The sequence below is a fragment of the Protopterus annectens genome, chromosome 1.part2 (assembly GCF_019279795.1).
Source record: "Protopterus annectens isolate FY-2018-M chromosome 1.part2, PAN1.0, whole genome shotgun sequence".
NCBI classification, from domain to species: domain Eukaryota; kingdom Metazoa; phylum Chordata; order Ceratodontiformes; family Protopteridae; genus Protopterus; species Protopterus annectens.
This window is the reverse complement of record NC_056727.1, coordinates 202,045,714-202,066,526: the sequence shown is the minus strand read 5'-3', so window position 1 is coordinate 202,066,526 and position 20,813 is coordinate 202,045,714. Positions and strand designations below refer to the sequence as shown.

Sequence of the window (20,813 nt, the reverse complement as noted above, 5' to 3'; positions counted from 1 at the left end):
TACTCCAGAAAGAAATAAGTCATAGTGTGCGGCTACCTAGTTTGGTTGGCTGCATTATTACTTACATTAGATCAGGTCTGAAGTGGTTCAGTATCGCACAAAAGGCTAGGCCATTCCTCCACGACGTGGTAAAGTTAGTGATTTTCACACCTCTGTAGTTCTTTGTTGCTTCCCTGCACCACACAAGCAGTGACTGGCTAGCATTTTGTTTCCTCTCCAAGGCAGGACTTGGGACTGGACTCAGCTGAAGGGGAAAGGAAGAAAAAATACAGAAATAATAACCAACAGAGGAAAATTAACAATAACATTAACTGACATAACCAGATGATTTTCATCTTTTGATATCTGTTGGGACTTTCAAAGCTTGTCAGTTTATGATGATTACATTCCGTAAAAGGCAAGAATCACAAGTTATTATCTACAGTTCTCCCCTCTGGCACCTGCCATGGAAGTAAGTAAGATGAGCAGGTTTTCTGGTGTATATACACAGACTGCAGGTCAAGAACTGCACTGAGCATGAACCTAGTCAAAACTGTATTAATACTACAGGCCATTTTCATTAGCAACATATAAATACTATATGCCTTACAAAGATTTTGACACGGCAGTAACATAAAGGTAATACAAATCCTATCAGCTCTGCTGATGTACACATTCATCAAGGCAAACAAAACACTCAGGAGGTTTAACGAAGACAATTAGTTCACCAAAAATCAGTAAGGTCCGGTGGCTAGTGTTGTACAGGACTGGAATGCATCTGATCCTAGGATGAAGTCCCACTGTAAATCACAGATGCTATTATGTTACAGAACACTGCATGCAGCCTCCCTAAATATTGGCCACCTTAACTATGCACTAGAATTACTGCAAGGCATAAGCACATTTTTGATGGCTACACAGAAAAAGTAAGCAAGTAAATAATAAAGCAACAATACTATCAAGTGCCTACAGTAATAGAAACACATTTTTATAAGGGCTCTACGTGGCAGATCTTTATTATGTAATATCATGACAATCGGTTCAAATAATGTATATATGGTTTCCAATTTGCAATGCTGGTACACAGAGCACTTTATATAAACAGCATAAAGCGTGTCTGATTTGGTAAAACAAGCATCATTTAAATGTACAGAACATGTTGATATGCTTCTGCATCACAGTCTAATATTTCAAAAATATATTCAAAACTATCACTAAGACATATGCAACAACACAATGCAATGCAAATGCTCCTTCAAGCTTCACCCCACCAATCCATACCATTTATTACTTCTGAGATGCCACCTACATGTTAACTTTACAAAGTTGATTAGATGAAGAGCTTTCCAAACGTGAGTGAAAAATTGAATGAATGTTTAAACATTACACAAAGCTCAGTGGTGGGAGTCCATCAGTGACTGCTGCTGTGCAAAGCAGGAATGAAGACTGACAACGCAAGCTGCATTCATTGAGCTGATGAGAAAGATTAACAGCACTGCGGTAATGTAGTTCATTTTCTTCAAAGTTTTGCAACTATTATCCCTTCCAAAAGAAATGTAAAAACTGCATTCTCTCAGGTTTAAGAAACATAAATGAGCCAAGAATGAACAAGATATTAAAAACAAAAAGAAAAAAAGAAGTTTTACATCGGCTAGTAAGAAAACAAAGTTATGGATAAATGGGGCAAAACCAATTAATTAACCGTTTAATTAATCTGATCCTTTAACAGACTAATTATTACAGTTCCACAGTAACATTTACAGTTGACAGTGTATACTGCAGATGCAGAAGAATAAGGTTAGGAGACCATACATCTCTGCTGTAATGAACATCCACCAGCCAAAGAGGGCCACTACTGACAGAAATATAGTTGCTTTCTCACTATTTTTGATGAGAAGGGAGCAGCCATGATGACAACAAGCCTCAGGGTATGTGTAGACAAAAAAGAACAGAAAACTAACTTACCAACAACACTTTCTATTTAACTAATGAAATAATAATCTTGTTTAGCGCTCTCCATGAAACCCCACACACTTTGAAGAAAGATGAAAAACAGCAAATTAACTTTTTGTTTGTGTGTGCCTTTTTTTAGGTATTTATCTTTCTGAAATCTGATTTATTATTGGTTTTAGGAAAAAATGCTATACTATATAATCAATACTAGTACACCACACTACAGTATAAACTACATATGTATATATATATATATATATATATATTATAATGCCAAGGTTTTAAAATAGTCAGTCCCCCTGGTCTCTGTGCTTAAGATTTATAAATCAGTGAATTAAATATTTTCTACAGAACAATTTGCTTATAATTCAAATTCTAATTTTAACATGATTGCTAACAAGACACTGACCAGTTTAAAGTGATTATGCAGGATTCCTATACATTTATAGTATTATATTACTATGTTTCAGCTATATAATCACTAGTCAATTGTATTTTTGTCTATACCTTATCATGTATTTTGTATACTTCGTAAGTCCTATGTTTATAATTTTGTACTTAATTACTTTGTATTAATGGAGCTTTTCTCCCCAGGACTCCATTGAAAATGGGCTCCTCATGGCCAAATGGACCATCCTGGTAAACAAATTGCAATAAATAAAATAAATGAATAATACATACACAGAAAAGCTGTAGACGTGGTAGATGCAAACATTATTTCAACAAACTTCATATAAAATCAATTACGAACCACATTCTATCAACTACATATTTAGCAAAAAGAATAAAAAAAACTAATAAAAAACATTAAAACAAACACTGTTTTGTTGGATAAATGGTTTAACTTTCAGACCAAGTGTCATATATATTACTTATAATCATTCATTCAAAGTGACTTTGGGTTCCTCGTTGTTGCTTCACTATGGTCCTTCACTCATGGATTCACTCAAGGTCAGCAGATGATGAGGAAAAGGGTAATATTTACTTTGCCAATGTTACGAAATAACAAAGGGCACAATGCCGAGAAAAATTAAGTAGATGATAGAGATGAATTAATCCACCAAATGAAATGCTATTGCACTAAAAACAGCATATTGTAGCATTCAGCATAACAGATAATTTGTTTCCAACTTTATGAATATTACCTTAGTTTGCCAAAGAAAGCTATCAAATCACTCCTCCATCAATATAAATGCAGTTGACAGCTGATTAGCAAGATAAAGTACAAGTAAACGGAAAAAGAAAGGAAAGAATGACTGATTTAGTGTCAGTACTACAAACACTGACAGAAAAGTCTCGGGGCAATCTTACTACAACTAGCCAGAGTGTAATGTGGTGAAGCAAAATATCTAATGTTTCCTACATTTATGATTTAGTCCAGGAGATACAGTGACATAATAAATGAGAAGGGAAAAGGAGGAGCTTATAGCAGAGGTTCTGCATTTGATAGAAAGATAACATCAGAAGGGGCACGATGCAGAGGTCATGCTTTTCAGTCATATTCAGCCGAAAATAATTTGATAAAGTTTACTTTAAATTATGTGCAGCAGCTATGATGCTTTCATATTGAACAAAAAACAATCATTTCTATGTAATATATTTATATTTGTTTAAACCAGAGGGAGGCATCCACAATTTCCAGTTCTTTGAAATTGTTCAAATTTCTGCTAAGTGCTATCCACAGATACACTTTCTGTTCCAAATGTCTACATAACTATAAAAAGCTAAATATCTCCTTCCACTTATAAATCTTTTTATTTTCAGAACAGCACAACAAAGTTGCTGGTCCTTGTGAAGTAAATTAGACACACAGTTTTCATGCAGCAGCTTCCTCCATGCAATTGAACAAACCACAGCAAAGTCTTGATTATTTGAACTATATTAATCCAGAAATTGGATCATTATAAATTACAGAGATGCACAGAGTTGTTTATGCACTTGTTTTCTTATATACATAGAGAACATACACAGCTGCATGAGGGTATTCATCAGGACCACTGATATTCAAAACAATTGGGTCAATGCTGCAGTAAAGGCATGTGACTTCTCCCTATAAGAAGCCTAACAAGTGTCACTGTCATTAAAGAAACACAGATGCACTCTAGTTCAGAACACACACATTTATAAAGTAGGAAGGTGCAAGCTTTACTGAGAGCCTCTACTGCAGCAAAGACCCTTCTGTTTGTATGGTGAATATGCTGGACAGGGTTTACAGTCTCAAATCCACTGCTGCCATCTAAAATAAGTGCAGAACAGGTGTAAAAATCCCACATGGTACCATCAAATAACACGACAAGCAGCGGCACGGTTTCTTTATCCACAGCATTGCAAGTGTCAATTAATATACAAGGCCTTAAGGACATACAGTAAATTCACACTGTTACACTGGATAACAGCTAAAATCTGCCAGCCCCCCCCCAACACACACACACACACAAAAAGCTTTACACTTTACACCTGCAGATCACCATTACAATCGCATGTAACCTGGAATTTCACCCACCTTAGATTGAGTTTAGTGCCTACAGTAACTGAACCTTGACCAAAATTATTTTCATGTGCACGTACATGTTTTCTACAAATCAGGAGGTAAAGAATTATTTTCAAGAGCCAATGCCTTCTCCCCCAATTCAGAGTAATAGCCCCACTAACTAGAGCTCTCTGGCAAACCAAGAACATAAACTACTGTTCGGGGAGGCTTGTACATGTTATAAGACAGAGGAAGATCTGGAACATGCTGCCATAGTGTATCCACTTTGCACTCATGTGAGGAAATCTTTGTTTAGCAATATCTTTGGTGCAAACTATGATATAATCATTGAGAACTGGATACCAAAGAGTGGACAGTAAACTAAATTCAATATACATAGCTTTAAGTTAACAACAAAACTAGAAGCCACAATAACTTAAAACTAAACAGTAACTCTCTTTACTATAAATAAATAAAACAAATTATCTCACTTGAAAAGTAAATATGCAGGCAGGAATAAAAAAAGTATTCTTAACAAACAAATGACAAAGTAAGCTATCAGCTACTCCATATGCCATAACTAGTTTTAGCTAATGATATACTGTGCCTTATCTGTCACTAGCTGTCAAGATCAGAACATGATCTGCAAAGTTCTTACAGGCAGCTCTATCTCTATCTCTCTCTGTGTATGCCTCAGCAAAAAATCCAGCAACTCTTCATAGCTAACAGTCTCTCTCTCTCTCCCTCCGTCCATGCACTATTTTCTGTTGACGTCCACTATGAAATCTGGAAGTCAACCCCTTAGTGCAAAAATTCTGGACAAAGACCCAAAAATTGGGACAATTTTTAAATACTGCACTTATAAGCATAGAAGGTTGATAGAATAGCATACTTTGTACTGGTATGCATTTTCTAAAAGGTATGATGTCTGAAACTTAAATATCATTCATTATTTAGTGATTTCAATCCTCAATGATTTGACAGAAAAAGACAAATGTGATGAGGAACAGACCAAAAATTGTTTGTGTCTTTCGGCTTTTCCCGGTTAGGTGTCGCCACAGCGGAACTCTATTCCACTAATGATTGGCAGTAGAGTTTTACGTACTGGCTTGCCGGGCCTAATGCACAACCTTCAACGAAGGAACGCCCATTCACGCATGCTGCTACACAGAAGACGCTCTGAGAATCGAACGGGCAACGTCTAATTGTGAGGCGACAACGCTACCGCAGCACCACCACTGAGAGGTATGGGGCTCCAACAAGGCGAACAATAAGGATTAGGCTTCATGTATTCCAGGTGTTTGTGCATCACAGTTACTTTCATTTTCAAGCAACAGTCCATTCCCACAGTAGCAAAAGTACATTTCTATATACAGTTTCACACACTTCTGTTAAATATTGCATATTTAATAAAATGTCAAATACATGGCAACTTCTTATACACAAATACATGGCAAATTCTTATACTTTTAAATTTAAAGAAATGCTTCCATTTTTTTAATATTTTTTTTCTCATTTCAATGCAGCTTTAGTGCAACTTATTTCACTTTCCTACATTTCCCTTTTGGAAAAAAAGTTAATTCCACGACTAGCCTTCAGTCTTTTTTTTAAACACCTTTACTGAATTATCACTTGTGACATTACTAGCCTTCAGTCTTAGTCCATTTCACTCCTACCGTGGCCTAACCTCCTCCTCCTTCTTCGTGTTTCTTTCTCACATTTGTACATCTTACTATATAAATAAGTTATGTAGACATATACTGTTACTATATTACCAATGTAAATAACTGCCTACTGTTGTTACTGTTTGTACTGCATGTTTTCATTTCACATAAAACTGCATTTGCTTTTCCTGTTATGAACCTCTAGGTATCCTGTTTATTTTCTTCTTGACTTTTATCTTACTGTACTGTTACTCAGTTTATTAATGATCACTTATGTTGTGTCTCCTGGGCTGTGGCTGAAACACATCAGTGTAAATCAGTCAACTGCCCTGGTTAACAAACATACATGAAATAAAATAACATAATACACACATACATTCTGCTAGTGTGTAACATTTTTTCACAGTGATCACTCTCATAAGCATCATTTTTTACAGTGCACTCATATGAACAGGAGAGAACCAAGCAGTTATGATGTTCCACACCCCAGACATCTGCAAAGGGTAAACTATACTTTAAAATAATGCAGCAGTAATACCATAAGTTCATAAATTAGTACTAGGCTAAATGCCCTTTTGGGCCTTTTTAAGTCTAAACAATTACCCAAAATGAGAATCAAACCATGTACCTTGTGGCTGTAAGGTAAACACCTTAACCATTATGCTAACACCAGCCCTACTTCAAGACTGGGAACTCAGCTTGTAATACTTAACTGGTTAACACGTATGTGGTGTGAAATACCACATCTCTAGCAGCCTACCCATATCTTGCATTCCAGAGCATTTTCTGAAAAAATAATCTTAAAAAGCATAAGATAAACAAATGTAAACATTTTGTGAACAATAAAAGCTATTTAAACTGTACAAATAGCAATGTTATCATTAAGTAGTATTCTTTACAGTGATAATAGTCAGAGCACGCATAGTCTTTTTCACAAATACTATATTATAATGCACAAAAGCTCCAAATTATACATTTTTCTAAATTTTCACAGACTTTTATATCTTGAAAACCTTACAACCTACACATAGTACAGTTGTAAATGTAGATGTTCGAGTGTATTCACTGTTGCAGTCATCACACTTGGGTTATCTTGCCAGGGGTAGCTCTCAGTTGGCCCAAATACCAGAGACTTAGTATTTCTGCATTGGTTGCTGTCGCTCCAGGACTGACGTTAGGTCATCAGGGGGTATAAAATCATGCAGCTGACGCCATAACATCTGATTTTCTTGCCCCAACTGTCAGGAACCCCCAAAGAGGGAGCTAGGCTATGGTGGAGGAATACCACCAGTAGAAAGTAAATACCAAACCTTCCCTGTAAGGAGAGAGGAAGAGAGAGAGACAGAGACAAGGGGGATGGAGGGTGGGAAACCAGGACTGTAACAGTGACTACACTCGAACATCTACATTTATGGTACGTGTACACAAATGTACTATGTTCCTCGTGTTTCACTGTTGCAGTCATCACACTCGGGTTGATTCCCAAAGCAGAAGAAAAGGGTGGAGGCAGTCAAGAAGACTGGGGGCTGATTAGGATGCCCTGCAAGACTCCGGTGGCAAAGCCTGCCTTGGATTTGGAGAAAATAGGCAGGTGGTAATGCTTCGTGAAGGTATGAACAGAAGTACATGTTGCAGCCTCCAGGATATCCCTGGTGGGGACCCCTCTGAGAAAAGCTGCAGAGGTGGAGGTTGCCCTGTCTCCATTCTTCTGGGTCAGGAATGTTAGGATCTGAGGTAAGTGCCTTGGTGGCAGGGGTAACTGGCTGCCCAGCATTGGGTACCAGTGCTGGCATGGCCAGTCTGGGGCAGTCAAGACTGCCCTTGGTTTTTCCTCCCTTACTTTGAGCAGTACCCTTGAAATGAGTGGTAGAGGGGGAAATGCATAGACCGAGAGGTTTAACCATTGGAAGGATAGAGCATCCACTTTGCAGGCCTTGCTGTGAGGTTCTCTGGTGGAGAATTTGCTGAGCTGATGACTGGAGTGGGAGGCAAAGAGGTCCACCGTCGGGGTGCCCCATTTCTGGGTTACAAGGGTGAAGGTTCTGTGCTCTAGCTGCCACTCATGTGGGTCTAGCAGGTTTCTGCTTAAGTTGTCTGCCAGAGAGTTTAGGGAGCCTGGCAGGAATTGTGCTAGGAGGTGTATTTGCATGGCTGAGGCCGTGTGCCAAAGGGTCATGGCAAGCCTGCAGAGACAATAAGAGCGAGTCCCTCCCTACTTGCTGATATACCACATCACGGTGGTGTTGTCTGTTTTGATCAGCACAGGCCTCGGGGAGAGCAAGGGTCTGAAAGCTGTCAGGGCGTGCTGAACAGCTAGCATTTCTTTTTGGGTGATGTGCAGATGTATTTGATTTGGGCTCCAATGGCCCTGAATGCACCTGCCATCCAGGAGTGCACCCCAGGCATAGTCTGATGCGTCTGTGATGAGGGTCTGGATGGCATGGGGTTGTGAGAAGGGAAGTCCCTTGTTGTGGTTGCATGCTGCTGCCCACCAAAGAAAGTCTTTCCTTAGGGTATCATTGGTATGATAGTTTCCAGGTCTCGAGAGTGTTGACACCAAAGGCTTTTTGGGTATCATTGTAGTTTCTTCATATGCAGTCTGGCATATGGAATGAGCAGAATGCAGGAGGCCATGAACCATAGAGCTTACATGATTTTCCTTGCGGATAACTGGGTTCTGGTGGCTAGTTGAGAGATGTAGCCTGTCAGGTAGGCTTGTTTTTCTGGAGTAAGGAAAGCCATCTGGGATGCTGTGTCCATGCTTGCTCCCAGGAATGCAATTTTTTGTGTGGGGACTAGTTTTGATTTCTTTTCAATGACAGTATACCCCAGGGAGGTCAGTAGGTCCTTTACAAAGGTCAGGTGCTGTAACAACTTTTCCTGCCTGTCTGCCTGAATCACACCAAAAACACTAGGTGTCCGGAAAAAAGCAGCCCAAATGCGATAGATAACTTATTGAACTTTAATGGATTCTGGTACCTCGGCTTTCGCCTTCATAAGGAATATCTACCATGAACAAATCCACCGCTTATAAACCAACAGCCATAATCAATTAAGCAATTAAGTAATTAAACAATATAAATTTGTTTGAAAAAATATATATATATAAACATTTAAAGGAACCTAATCATCATACATTACCTAACATTTTATAACAATTTATTTCAAATGCAAAATAATTTATATATTATTTTATTAAATATTATAATTGTTAAGAATACTTGATACAAAATATCCCTAACATACCTACAAATATGAAAATTTCATACTTTAATTAATAAGTCTCTAATTTTCTAAATTCAAACCAAAGGGATATAAAGTATTAAACTTGATAATGCATTTAGATTCCAAGTTCAACAAACCCCTAGTAAAATTAATGCTATTGGAATCTAACCCCCAGGGTCTGCCCAAAATACTAAAAGTCAAACCATTATCTATTCCCCCGTGTACTTCATGAGAATGCCTGGCCACTGGACTTTCTAATCTACCCCTCCTTATGTCACCAATGTGTTCAAGAATTCTTGATTTGACTCTTCTCCTAGTCTGGCCAATATACCATTTTTTTGGTGCACAATTGCATCCCACTATGTAAACAACACCCAAAGAATTGCAATCAAAATGTTCTATAGCACTAAAACTAACCTCATTGATCTCAGTATTATCCAAATTTCTGCATCTAGTGCAGACCTTACACTTTCCACAAGGGAATGTCCCAGCATTCCATTGTTTCTTATGAAGTTTAAATCTTAATAGTTCATTTAAATTCTGAAACCTACCATACGAGAAAGTTACTTTGTTGGGAAATAAATGTCCTATCTTGTCATCCCTGCTGATAATGGGCCACAATGAATTGACCACTCTTCTTGAAATATTGGAGAATTCTGAAAATCTACTCACAAAAAATAATGCATTGTCCCCCAATGCTTTCTCCATACTTTCCCTGTCATAATTATTACCTCTTGTATTGAAATCTAACATTTCCTTATTGCTATGGGAACTATCATGCTTGATAATACCTAACTCATGTTCAACTTGATTTCTAGCTGACATCACCACGTTTTTAGGATAGCCTCTAGTACTTAATTTTGCCTCAACCTTGTTAAATTCTGAATTAAGCATATATTTTTCTGACGTATTGACAGCAATACGTTTGAATTCACCTAATGGTAAAGAACTAATAAGACTGAGACTATGCATACTCATGGCATGCAAAAAATTATTGGTGGCTGTTTCTTTGTGATAAGGTCTGAATTGTATTTTTCTATCAGACCCCACATAAAAACTTACATCAAGAAATTGGATTTCACGACGCCCTGTCTTATAAGTGAAATCCAAACCACAAAGATTGTTTTTTAACTCACTAATAAATTTATCAAAGTCCCTACAATCACCTTCACAAAGAAATAAAAGATCATCAATAAATCTTTTGTACTTTATCACTTTGTTACAAAAAAAAATTATTAGGATAGATGAACAGGTTCTCAAAATGTGCCATCAAGGAACTATCTAAAAGTGACTCATCCATACTAACAGAATTCTCTTTCTCCGTTAAATTATTGCTAGCAAAAAAAACATGAGTTAGGTATTATCAAGCATGATAGGTCCCATAGCAATAAGGAAATGTTAGATTTCAATACAAGAGGTAATAATTATGACAGGGAAAGTATGGAGAAAGCATTGGGGGACAATGCATTATTTTTTTGAGAGTAGATTTTCAGAATTCTCCAATATTTCAAGAAGAGTGGTCAACTCATTGTGGCCCATTATCAGCAGGGATGACAAGATAGGACATTTATTTCCCAACAAAGTAACTTTCTCGTATGGTAGGTTTCAGAATTTAAAGGAACTATTAAGATTTAAACTTCATAAGAAACAATGGAATGCTGGGACTTTCCCTTGTGGAAAGTGTAAGGTCTGCACTAGATGCAGAAATTTGGATAATACTGAGATCAATGGGGTTAGTTTTAGTGCTATAGAACATTTTGATTGCAATTCTTTGGGTGTTGTTTACATACTGGGATGCAATTGTGCACCAAAAAAATGGTATATTGGCCAGACTGGGAGAAGAGTGAAATCAAGAATTCTTGAACGCATTGGTGACATAAGGAGGGGTAGATTAGAAAGTCCAGTGGCCAGGCATTTTCATGAAGTACACGGGGGAATAGATAATGGTTTGATGTTTAGTATTTTGGGCAGACCCTGGGGGTTAGATTCCAATAGCATTAATTTTACTAGGGGTTTGTTGAACTTGGAATCTAAATGCATTATCAAGTTTAATACTTTATATCCCTTTGGTTTGAATTTAGAAATTTAGAGACTTATTAATTAAAGTATGAATTTTTCATATTTGTAGGTAAGTTAGGGATATTTTGTATCAAGTATTCTTAACAATTATAATATTTAATAAAATAATATATAAATTATTTTGCATTTGAAATAAATTGTTATAAAATGTTAGGTAATGTATGATGATTAGGTTCCTTTAAATGCTTACATATATATTTTTTCAAACAAATTTATATTGTTTAATTACTTAATTGCTTAATTGATTATGGCTGCTGGTTTATAAGCGGTGGATTTGTTCATGATAGATATTCCTTATGAAGGCGAAAGCCGAGGTACCAGAATCCATTAAAGTTCAATAAGTTATCTATCGCATTTGGGCTGTTTTTTCCGGACACCTAGTGTTTTTGGTGTAATTTTCTTTGTGTTTTCATATTTTGAATATATTGTCTGCCTGAATTAGGCAATCATCTAAGTAGAGGTAAATTTGAATATCTCTTTGTCTGCAAAAAGCAATGGCTGGAGCCAGGCATTGTGTGAAAACTCTGGGAGCAGTGGATAAGCCAAAGGGAAGTGCAGAGAACTGAAAGTGCATAGATCCTGCCCTGAAACATAGATATTTCCTGGAAGATTCCCTGATTGGGATGTGTAGGTAGGCCTCTTTTAGGTCTAGGGTGGCTAACCAAGCATCTCTGGAAAACATAGGAAGAAGCTACTGGAGGGTGAGCATTTTGAATTTTAGTATCACCAGAAAGGTGTTTAGAATGGATACAGTGAGGATTGGATGCCAGGTGCCCTCTTTTCTGGGTGCCAGGAAGAGTCTGGAATAGAAACCTTGGCCTATCTGGTCTGCAGGAACATGCTGTATTGCCCTCATGGAGAGCAGGGAAAGGATTTGCTTTTTGGCCTCTGCCCACTGGTTTGGAGGAAGATCTGGGAACCCTTTTGGGGTTGGCAAAGTGTGGAAATAAAACTTTGTATCCCTGGGACACTATGTTGAAGACCCATCGGTCGTTGGTAATAGAGGCCCAATTGTTTGCATGGAAGAAGTCTGGAATAGAAACCTTGGCCTATCTGGTCTGCAGGAACATGCTGTATTGCCCTCATGGAGAGCAGGGAAAGGATTTGCTTTTTGGCCTCTGCCCACTGGTTTGGAGGAAGATCTGGGAACCCTTTTGGGGTTGGCAAAGTGTGGAAATAAAAATTTGTATCCCTGGGACACTATGTTGAGGACCCATTGGTCGTTGGTAATAGAGGCCCAGTTGTTTGCATAGAAGAAGTCTGGAATACAAACCTTGGCCTATCTGGTCTGCAGGAACATGCTGTATTGCCCTCATGGAGAGCAGGGAAAGGATATGCTTTTTGGCCTCTGCCCACTGGTTTGGAGGAAGATTTGGGAACCCTTTTGGGGTTGGCAAAGTGTGGAAATAAAAATTTGTATCCCTGGGACACTATGTTGAGGACCCATCGGTCATTGGTAATAGAAGCCCAGTTGTTTGCATGGAAGGAGAGTTTTCCTCCTAGGGGCACAAGCAGGTGGGCAGAGGTAAGGGGTGGTGGTGTAAAGTCATTGTGAGTTCTTATCATAAGAGGGTGGCTTAGCACTCCCTGTTTTTGAAGAGGAGGAACTCCATTGCTTATATCTCTGCATTCCCTGGGACTGCTCTCTGGGGGGGGGTCTGCTTCCCCTGGGTCTGGGCTGAGCTGGCCTGGAGGGGGCCGGAAAGGACCAGTGATTGGAGGGACAATGCCTACTGAACCTCGGAGGCTGGACCTGTACAAAGTCTTTAACTGTCTGCATAGATTTAGCTTTTTCTTCCACCTTTTTTTAAGACCTCTTCTGCCTTGGTGCCAAACAAATTGTCTTTGTTTAATGGTGCATCCAATAATGTTGATTTGACATGGTCTGGCAAGTTATGGTCCTTAAGCCAAGCATGCCTTCTGAGGACAGAACCAGTGACTGCTGCCTTGCAAGATGCTTCTAGGGCTTCAAAGCCACATTGCAAGGTGTGCTTAGTAACTTGGCTTGCAGAATGCATAAGCTCTTGTAATTCTTTATTTTCTGCACAAGTAGGAAAGGAAGATATTTTTTGTTTGAGGAATTCCATGGTATGCTGCTGATATTTCAGCATGTGGCACTGATAATTTAGTGCTCTAATAGCAAGAGTTGCAGAGATGTATACCTTTGTTTACCACATCTGTCTAAAGCTTGGGAATCCCTGTCTGAGGGGGTGGGATTCTTAGCTGAGGTTGGTTTAATTCCTTTAGGTCCTTGGGAGATGACCACTGGGTCAGCAGTAGGGTTTTTGAAAAGGAATTTGTGAGAGTCAGGGACTCTGTAGTACCCGTCAGGTTTCCTGGGAGCAGGAGGAAGGGTGTCAGGAGTCAAACTGAATTCCAGAAAAGCATCATCCACAACATCCAGAACAGAAGGAATGGTTAAAGATCTGTGCTGTATTAAATCTAAGAAATCCCTGAGTCTCTTTTATGACTGAGGATAGTCCTGACATTCTCATTGGAAATGCTCCCTTAAAGTATGTAGGGTTTCACCAAATGAAAAATCCTTGGGTGTAGAGGCAGAAGGAATGAATTCCTCTGCATCAGAATCCTCACAAGCAGAGAGGGGTTGCATGTCTTCATATTCAGAAGCATCAGAGTCATCGGACTCGTGTTCAGATAAAACTACTGGGGACAAGACTCTTTTTCTTTTGGAAGGGGTAGCCTGGTTTCCCCTAATAAGCATAATAAGGTCTTCCGCCATTTTAAGCATTTGAGATTGAGACATGGAGGTAGGTGCCTGACCTTGGGTCGTCGTTATTTTGGGCATAGTTCATACCCTGGGCCTTAGAAACTTGGCAGTTTTAAAAAGAACTGAAGATGCGAAAGAAGTAGTCTGTGTCGAGTATCGGTAGTGCAAAGAACTTCCTCGGAAGCCGGTGCCTGCTCAGCAGCTACAGACCCATCCAAGGTAGAGACATCCGCAGGATCCTTAGTCAAAGAAGAGGCTTGCAGCAAACCGGACTCCAAAAGGGTTTCGGTAGTGGTCTGTGAATCCACAGAAGCGGGCATCAGGGGCTGCGAAATCACCTCACTGAGGACAGGAGAAATGACGACTAGCTTGACGGAAGCATTGTCGGCAGTTTTGGACCTGTGCTGTCTGTGCCTTTATCCTTATGTTTTTTTGGGAAATCGGTAGTTGGATGGCTTACCGAAGCCATATCAGAATTCGAGGACTGAGAGCAAAAATATCTAGCTACAAAAAGGGCCCAATGATGTATATTTCTGGTGTTGAACAAAGCACAAAAGCGACAGTGAGGGACGTTGTGGTCTGGGCCTAAACAGGTGACGCAGTAAGAATGGAAGTCTTGGTGTGGTATTTGCTTTCCACAGGCAAGACAATTGTTAACTTTTTCTGACATCGGTTAGAGCAAGAAAAAAGGATCCCCAATGGGGTACTTAGCTTTAGAAGACTTCAACTTCAATTCAGAAACAAAAACTCAGGTAGCGGCCGACTGGCACTGGCGCAAACTGCTTCGGGCTCCTCTTCAAGAAAGACTGATGTAATGGTGTCGGCTGCCTGATTTTATACCACTGACGACTTGACGTCAGTCCTGGAGTGACAGCAACTGATGCAGAAATACTAAGTCTCTGGTATTCAGGCTGACTGAGGGCTACCCCTGGCAGGATAACCTAAGTGTGATGACTACAACAGTGAAACACGAAGAACATATATTGTTACAACATTAGTGTTAACTAGACATAATCTTTCACATGACAACAAGAAATTCCTTTATAGGTGCATGTTTACTGACATTTACAGAAATATGAAAGCATATGCATAACTTTATAATTAGCAACATGTGCAACTTACAGTGCAAATATCAAAGACAGTTGCCTTCAAAAACATCTAAGATTTCACATAATGTCATGTAACAGTTTGTAAACCACTTGGTTTTTGTAGAAGTACATATGGAAATCGTGTTTATATTCATAATTACTAACAAACAACTAGCACTTCTTCCAGTATAGTATGATATAAACCATCATTTTCAGTGAATTGTCCAGTCTCTCCTACATTGGTGTATCACATCCTATACCTCAATAACATGTAGGTGTCTCAGTTATGAAGATATGAATAATGAGTCGCAAACATAGATTAATTTCTGCACTGTAGGACATCCTAGACTAACACTCTTAGTGTCATTTTGTTAATGCCTTGCTCTTTCTATACTGCCTATTAATAGCTGGTAAGTCACTTAGTTAAAGAAGCCAGACCACAAAAATTTCTGGATGCCATAATGTGGTATGGGTGTGAACTAGAAATATACAAAAAGGGGTTACAGGCTTTAAAAAATACTGTGGGACAGAAGTTCTTGAAGATGGGTGCAGTAGTTATCATCTGCTCTGGTCAAATGTACCTTAACCTGCCTGCCAGTCAAATTTCCTTTTTAGCTACAGCAGATAGTTATACTTTCATAGTTTACTAAAGCTGCATTTAGACACAAAGACCATCTACAAATGCAGAGTTTTATTACCACAGTATTTATTTGCACATATCCAGTCATCTAAAAAGCATTTTATCAGAGATAGTGAGTGACTCTGCATGTCTGACAACAGAGTGCAATTTATTCTGAAGCCATGCAATCAGTTGTATGGCAAATCTGTCTCTGCTAACAGTTTTATTAAAGAGAACTACATGCAATAGCCAAGCAGTCTTCTATTTCTAGAAGGAAATGATAGACCTAGAATAACTCTCAATACATTGTCCTTTAGGGTTGAAAAAGCGAAACATAACTTACCCCTTACAAGGAAACAATTTACATATACTAAATACGTTTGGTTTAACCACTCTATCACTATAATGAAGATCTTTTAAGGATGGATTCTATTTAATCTTCTCTGAACTATTTCAAAAGAATTTATATCCATCAGACTACATGCATTGAAAGGGTCATTATACTCAAGAAACAACCATGTTATAGACTTAAATAAATTTGACAGATTATTAATGTCCTTTGATCTTATGATTTTAAAGTCAAGTTCTATCTGCCTCACTGTTTATGTCTTTATACTAAGGTATGTGTCTTAAACAAAAATTTGTTCTTTAACTATGAGTTCTTTCACAACTTTAGTAAAGGAAACACTATCACTGTTCACATTGATTTTGGGACCCTTGCTAAGTCATCAAAAGACATAATATAACTCCTATTGCAGATGAATGTGAACCCTAAGTTCTTGACTTAAGAACTGGCAAACAAGTAGCTTTTAATGCTTCTGTATCTTTTGGTGCGGTGATAACTGTCCCAGGCTTACATTCTTTTGCATATTCTACACCTCAACAGTTCAGAGTCTGAAGAAAAGTAGAAAACACATAATTAAATAAAATGGGACCTAACATGGACTCCTGAGGTACTGCAAAGTTAACACTTCTCCTGGATAAATATTCACTCAGTATCCTCAGTCGCAGTGATCTCCCTGGTAGCCACTTAGTAACACAGTGGAAAGGACATGGCTTGCTACTGTGTGAAAAAAGGCTGCCTAACATCACTTTATGTGTAAGTGTCTTAATAGCTTTTCACAGGTCTAAGTATATTACAAGGGCAGTTAGACCTAAATCAAGAGCCCTTCCAACCATCTCATAAAATCATTTTGTTCCACAGCAAAGACCTTTTAGACTTCAAACAGACTTGAAATTTACAACAGTTCTCTAAGAAATTGAGAGAGACTGCATTTAAAGCATCATAATCACAAACTGTGATCACCTCCTGCACTAAAGAATGCCAAGTCTGTGAAAGTTGAGGCTGAGGAAGATATGCTTATACAATGGTTGTCCTATCTCCCTGGCATGAAGGACTGCTTTGCTTAAAAATCCTTAATTTTGTTGGTGTAATATTTTAGCACTTTGTGTACATCTGTGGTGTGCAACACCCTCTCCCCATTGTTTGCAGACTTAGGGTCAGAAAACCTTCAGTCTACAGAAGAAGCCATCATTTTTTTCCAAAAGAGGAGGTAGAAAAAAAGAGGCAAGGGGTAGGTGAAAAGGAAGAAATCAAAATTAAACATGGAAGGAATGAAGAACATTACTGTAAGAAAAAAGAAGAGAAAAACAGATGTTGACTACATGGCTCAACCTACAAATGTACAAAGCCAGCTGGATGAAAACCATATGCTTGCAAATTTAAAGCACAATGAAAACAGTGGAATTAATAAGACTAATAGTGATGAAGATCATTCCTTCGAACAACTGACAGAATAGATATTACTGTATTACAAGTTGAAGATTCTTCAGATCTGGTCAGAAAAGATATTCTTGTAACTGGAGGCTCTATTATTTGAGGAACTGATACTTACATTTGCAGAGAAGATAATAAATATCAAATAGTGTTATGCTTGCCAGGACAAAAATAGAAGATGTGAGACAAGGGTTGGAATACCTTAATATAAGGAAGTACGGATCTGTCGGCACACATGATCTCATCAGCAAGGACTCTGGCTGTTAGTAGGAACTGACAGCCCTCTTAGATGTACAGCTTTAACTGGTGTTAGGACATATGTTTTCACAAATCAAATATAGAAAGGATAGTCAGGTCACCGTGATTGAAAAGATTATTTGGGGTAAATATCTACGTAGGAAAAATGCCCCGTTTTAAAAAATGGAACTGTGTAGAGCATCCAAGCCTAGTTTTGAGGACATGTATTCAGACAGGATGGCATGCATTTTTCAAGATCAGGGAAAGGAATTTTTGCAGCAGATATTTTGCAATATTTGACAAACACTAGGCAGGATTTTTGCCAGGTCAAAAACTTAACAGTACACAGATATCAACATTTGATACATCTCTGATGGTTGTTAATGCTAGCAGCATTAATAATGTTTTTTTTCATTGAAAAATATGCTATGTTTCCCCAAGATTTATGTTGTTATTGTTTGTGAAACATGGTTAAAGAACAATGACTGGAAAAAAGTTCTGTCAGGGTATAAATATTTTTACTATAACAGACATTTGAACAAAAAATCAGGTAGAGTTGTTTTGATAGGGATTAAAGACTGTTATGAGACCTGTGATTATTACATGTTCAATGATAACACCAATACTATAGACTGTGTAACTGTGACAATAAAGACAACCTTGGAACATACAACAATTGCTGGAGTGAAAGGACCACTGAAGTCAAGTGCTGATTCATAAACTTCTTGCATGAAACACAGGTTGGAAGAATAATATTAGCTGGTGATTTAAATTTCCCAGAAACAGACTGGAATAATATTGATTCAACATAATAAAGGAAATTATTTACAACTTATGTTCAGGAACAACAATTGCTTTAGATTGTAAAAACCTATCAGGGAATACAGCATACTGTTTGTGTTCCTAAATAAATTAATGCTACTTCAAGTCAAGTTTTACCACTGTTGATGTGCAGTGATCATGGGGTTATAAAGGTTAATTTGTTGCTAGACAATTCTACCACACTGAAATCTAAACCACTGCACAGAAAATTAATTAGAGATTATAAGGCAGCAAAACAGTCACCATGTAATACTAATTGGAGTAATGTGTTCAGTGGAAGAACAGCAGATGGAATGTGGTTAAATTTTGAGAGCGAAATTGTTTGCGTGCAAAAAATAAAAAAAAATGTTAACATCAGGATCTAAGAATACAATGTCAGGTGGATATATTTCCATAAGAACAAGCTACCTGATTAAGGTAAGTGATAAGAAATATAAGAAATGGAAGACAGGTCAAACTACAACTTTGAAAACTGAAATAAACAATCTGGACAAACAAGTTAAGCATAATGTGAGACAAGATCAAGAACATTTTAAAGAAAATTTATATAAAGATAATGACCATAATAGGAAACCTTTTTAAAGATGCATAAAATGTGGAAGGAGTAAAGAAATACAAATTGATAAAGTGTGTGTTGATCATAAAATGTATTCTCAGACGCAACAGATTATAGACACATTTACAAAATCTTATGTAAAACAGTTTGGTTCCACAAAGAGGGTGAGAAGTTGTCCTGGTGACATTCAGGTAACCTCAGATACTGGAATCAAATTAGATTATACTGAAAAAGAACTGCACGAAATGGATGTAAACAAAGCACAGGGAGGACATGGAATTAGTAATAATGACCTGAGAACAATTCAGCAAGAACTTACAGTACCATTATATGTATTATTTACTAGGTCATATAAATATGGAGATATTCCTCAATATTGTAAACGTGCTTATTAAATCTGTCTTTAAGGGAAAGGGGAGTAGGACAAACACTGATTCATACAGACTCTTAAGTCTACTTTCATGTTTTGGAAAAATAATGGATAGGTTACTGACAGAATTGAACAGGTTGGGACTTGAAACCATATATCAGCATGCATATGTTGAAAACTGATCTATTACCACCTGTAACATGATGTTGTATAACAATACAATAACAGCTATGAATGAAAAAATGTGCTAATGTATAATTTATATAGATTTAATTTCAGCATTTGACAGGGTCATACACAAAACACTGATTAATAAATTAGAACTAGGTATCAATGTACTCTTGATAAGATGGATAGCTGCATGCCTTACAAATAGGATATGACAAGTATCATATAGCAACTGGACAGGTGAAATTCTAGGTTACAGTCAGGGTGTCCCACAGGGCTCTGTCCTAGGCCCTTACTTGTTTAGATTGTTATCTTTAAGACCTAACTTTTTCATCTCAGGTGTTCTACAGTTTATATGCAGATGACATGAAATTGGATAAACTGGTCACATGTGTTATAGATACGGCATGCCTGCAAAAGTACTTGGCTAAATTGACCATTTGGGCACAGGAGAATAATATGCTGATAAATACATTAAAAACTAAGCATATAAAATGAAAAGTGAATATTTAATACAGCATGCAGTGATTGAAACTGTAGATTCAGTTAAGGACCTGGGCATATAAGTAGATCCAGCTTTGAGTTTTTCTAAACATATCAAGAAATTGGTTAATGATAGTTATAAACCTATAGGGTGTATAAAAAGATTTATAAAGTCTAGGAAATCAGAAATGATGAAGTATATTAGTTACATTAGACCCAAACTTGAGTATGGAATAACAATATGGAAACCCTATAAGAAAACAAGCATGAGTAAACTGGAAAGAGTACAGTGGAAATATGCCAAGGGCATCCATGGATGTGAAAATTTAAGTTATTATGAAAGACTAAAATACCTGAACTTGTACAGTGTCACTTATAGATACCTAAGAGGAGATCTTATTCAGGTACATAGGGCATTTAGAGAGTACTACCCCTGGGAATGCTTGGGGTTATCAAAAAGTAGTACACCATCATCACACAAACTATGTAAAAGATTCTATAGGAATGAGAAGTGTACTAATTTGTTCCTTTAGACAGTAGCTGATACATGTAACAGACTACACCAAATTACAATAAAGTAAGTACTAGTTTAGAT

The 20,813-nt window shown here is 37.7% G+C and overlaps 1 protein-coding gene across 4 annotated transcripts in view; it reads right to left on the bottom strand.

Moving 5' to 3' along the window:
• EHBP1 (EH domain binding protein 1) overlaps nucleotides 1–20,813 on the bottom strand; it is a 3,513,379-nt gene that overhangs the window by 1,272,325 nt on the left and 2,220,241 nt on the right. For all 4 annotated transcript variants that reach the window (XM_044055510.1, XM_044055511.1, XM_044055512.1 and 1 more), the window contains one exon: nucleotides 66–244. In XM_044055510.1, the coding sequence (XP_043911445.1) occupies nucleotides 66–244 (179 nt within the window). The remainder of the gene's footprint in view (nucleotides 1–65; nucleotides 245–20,813) is intronic.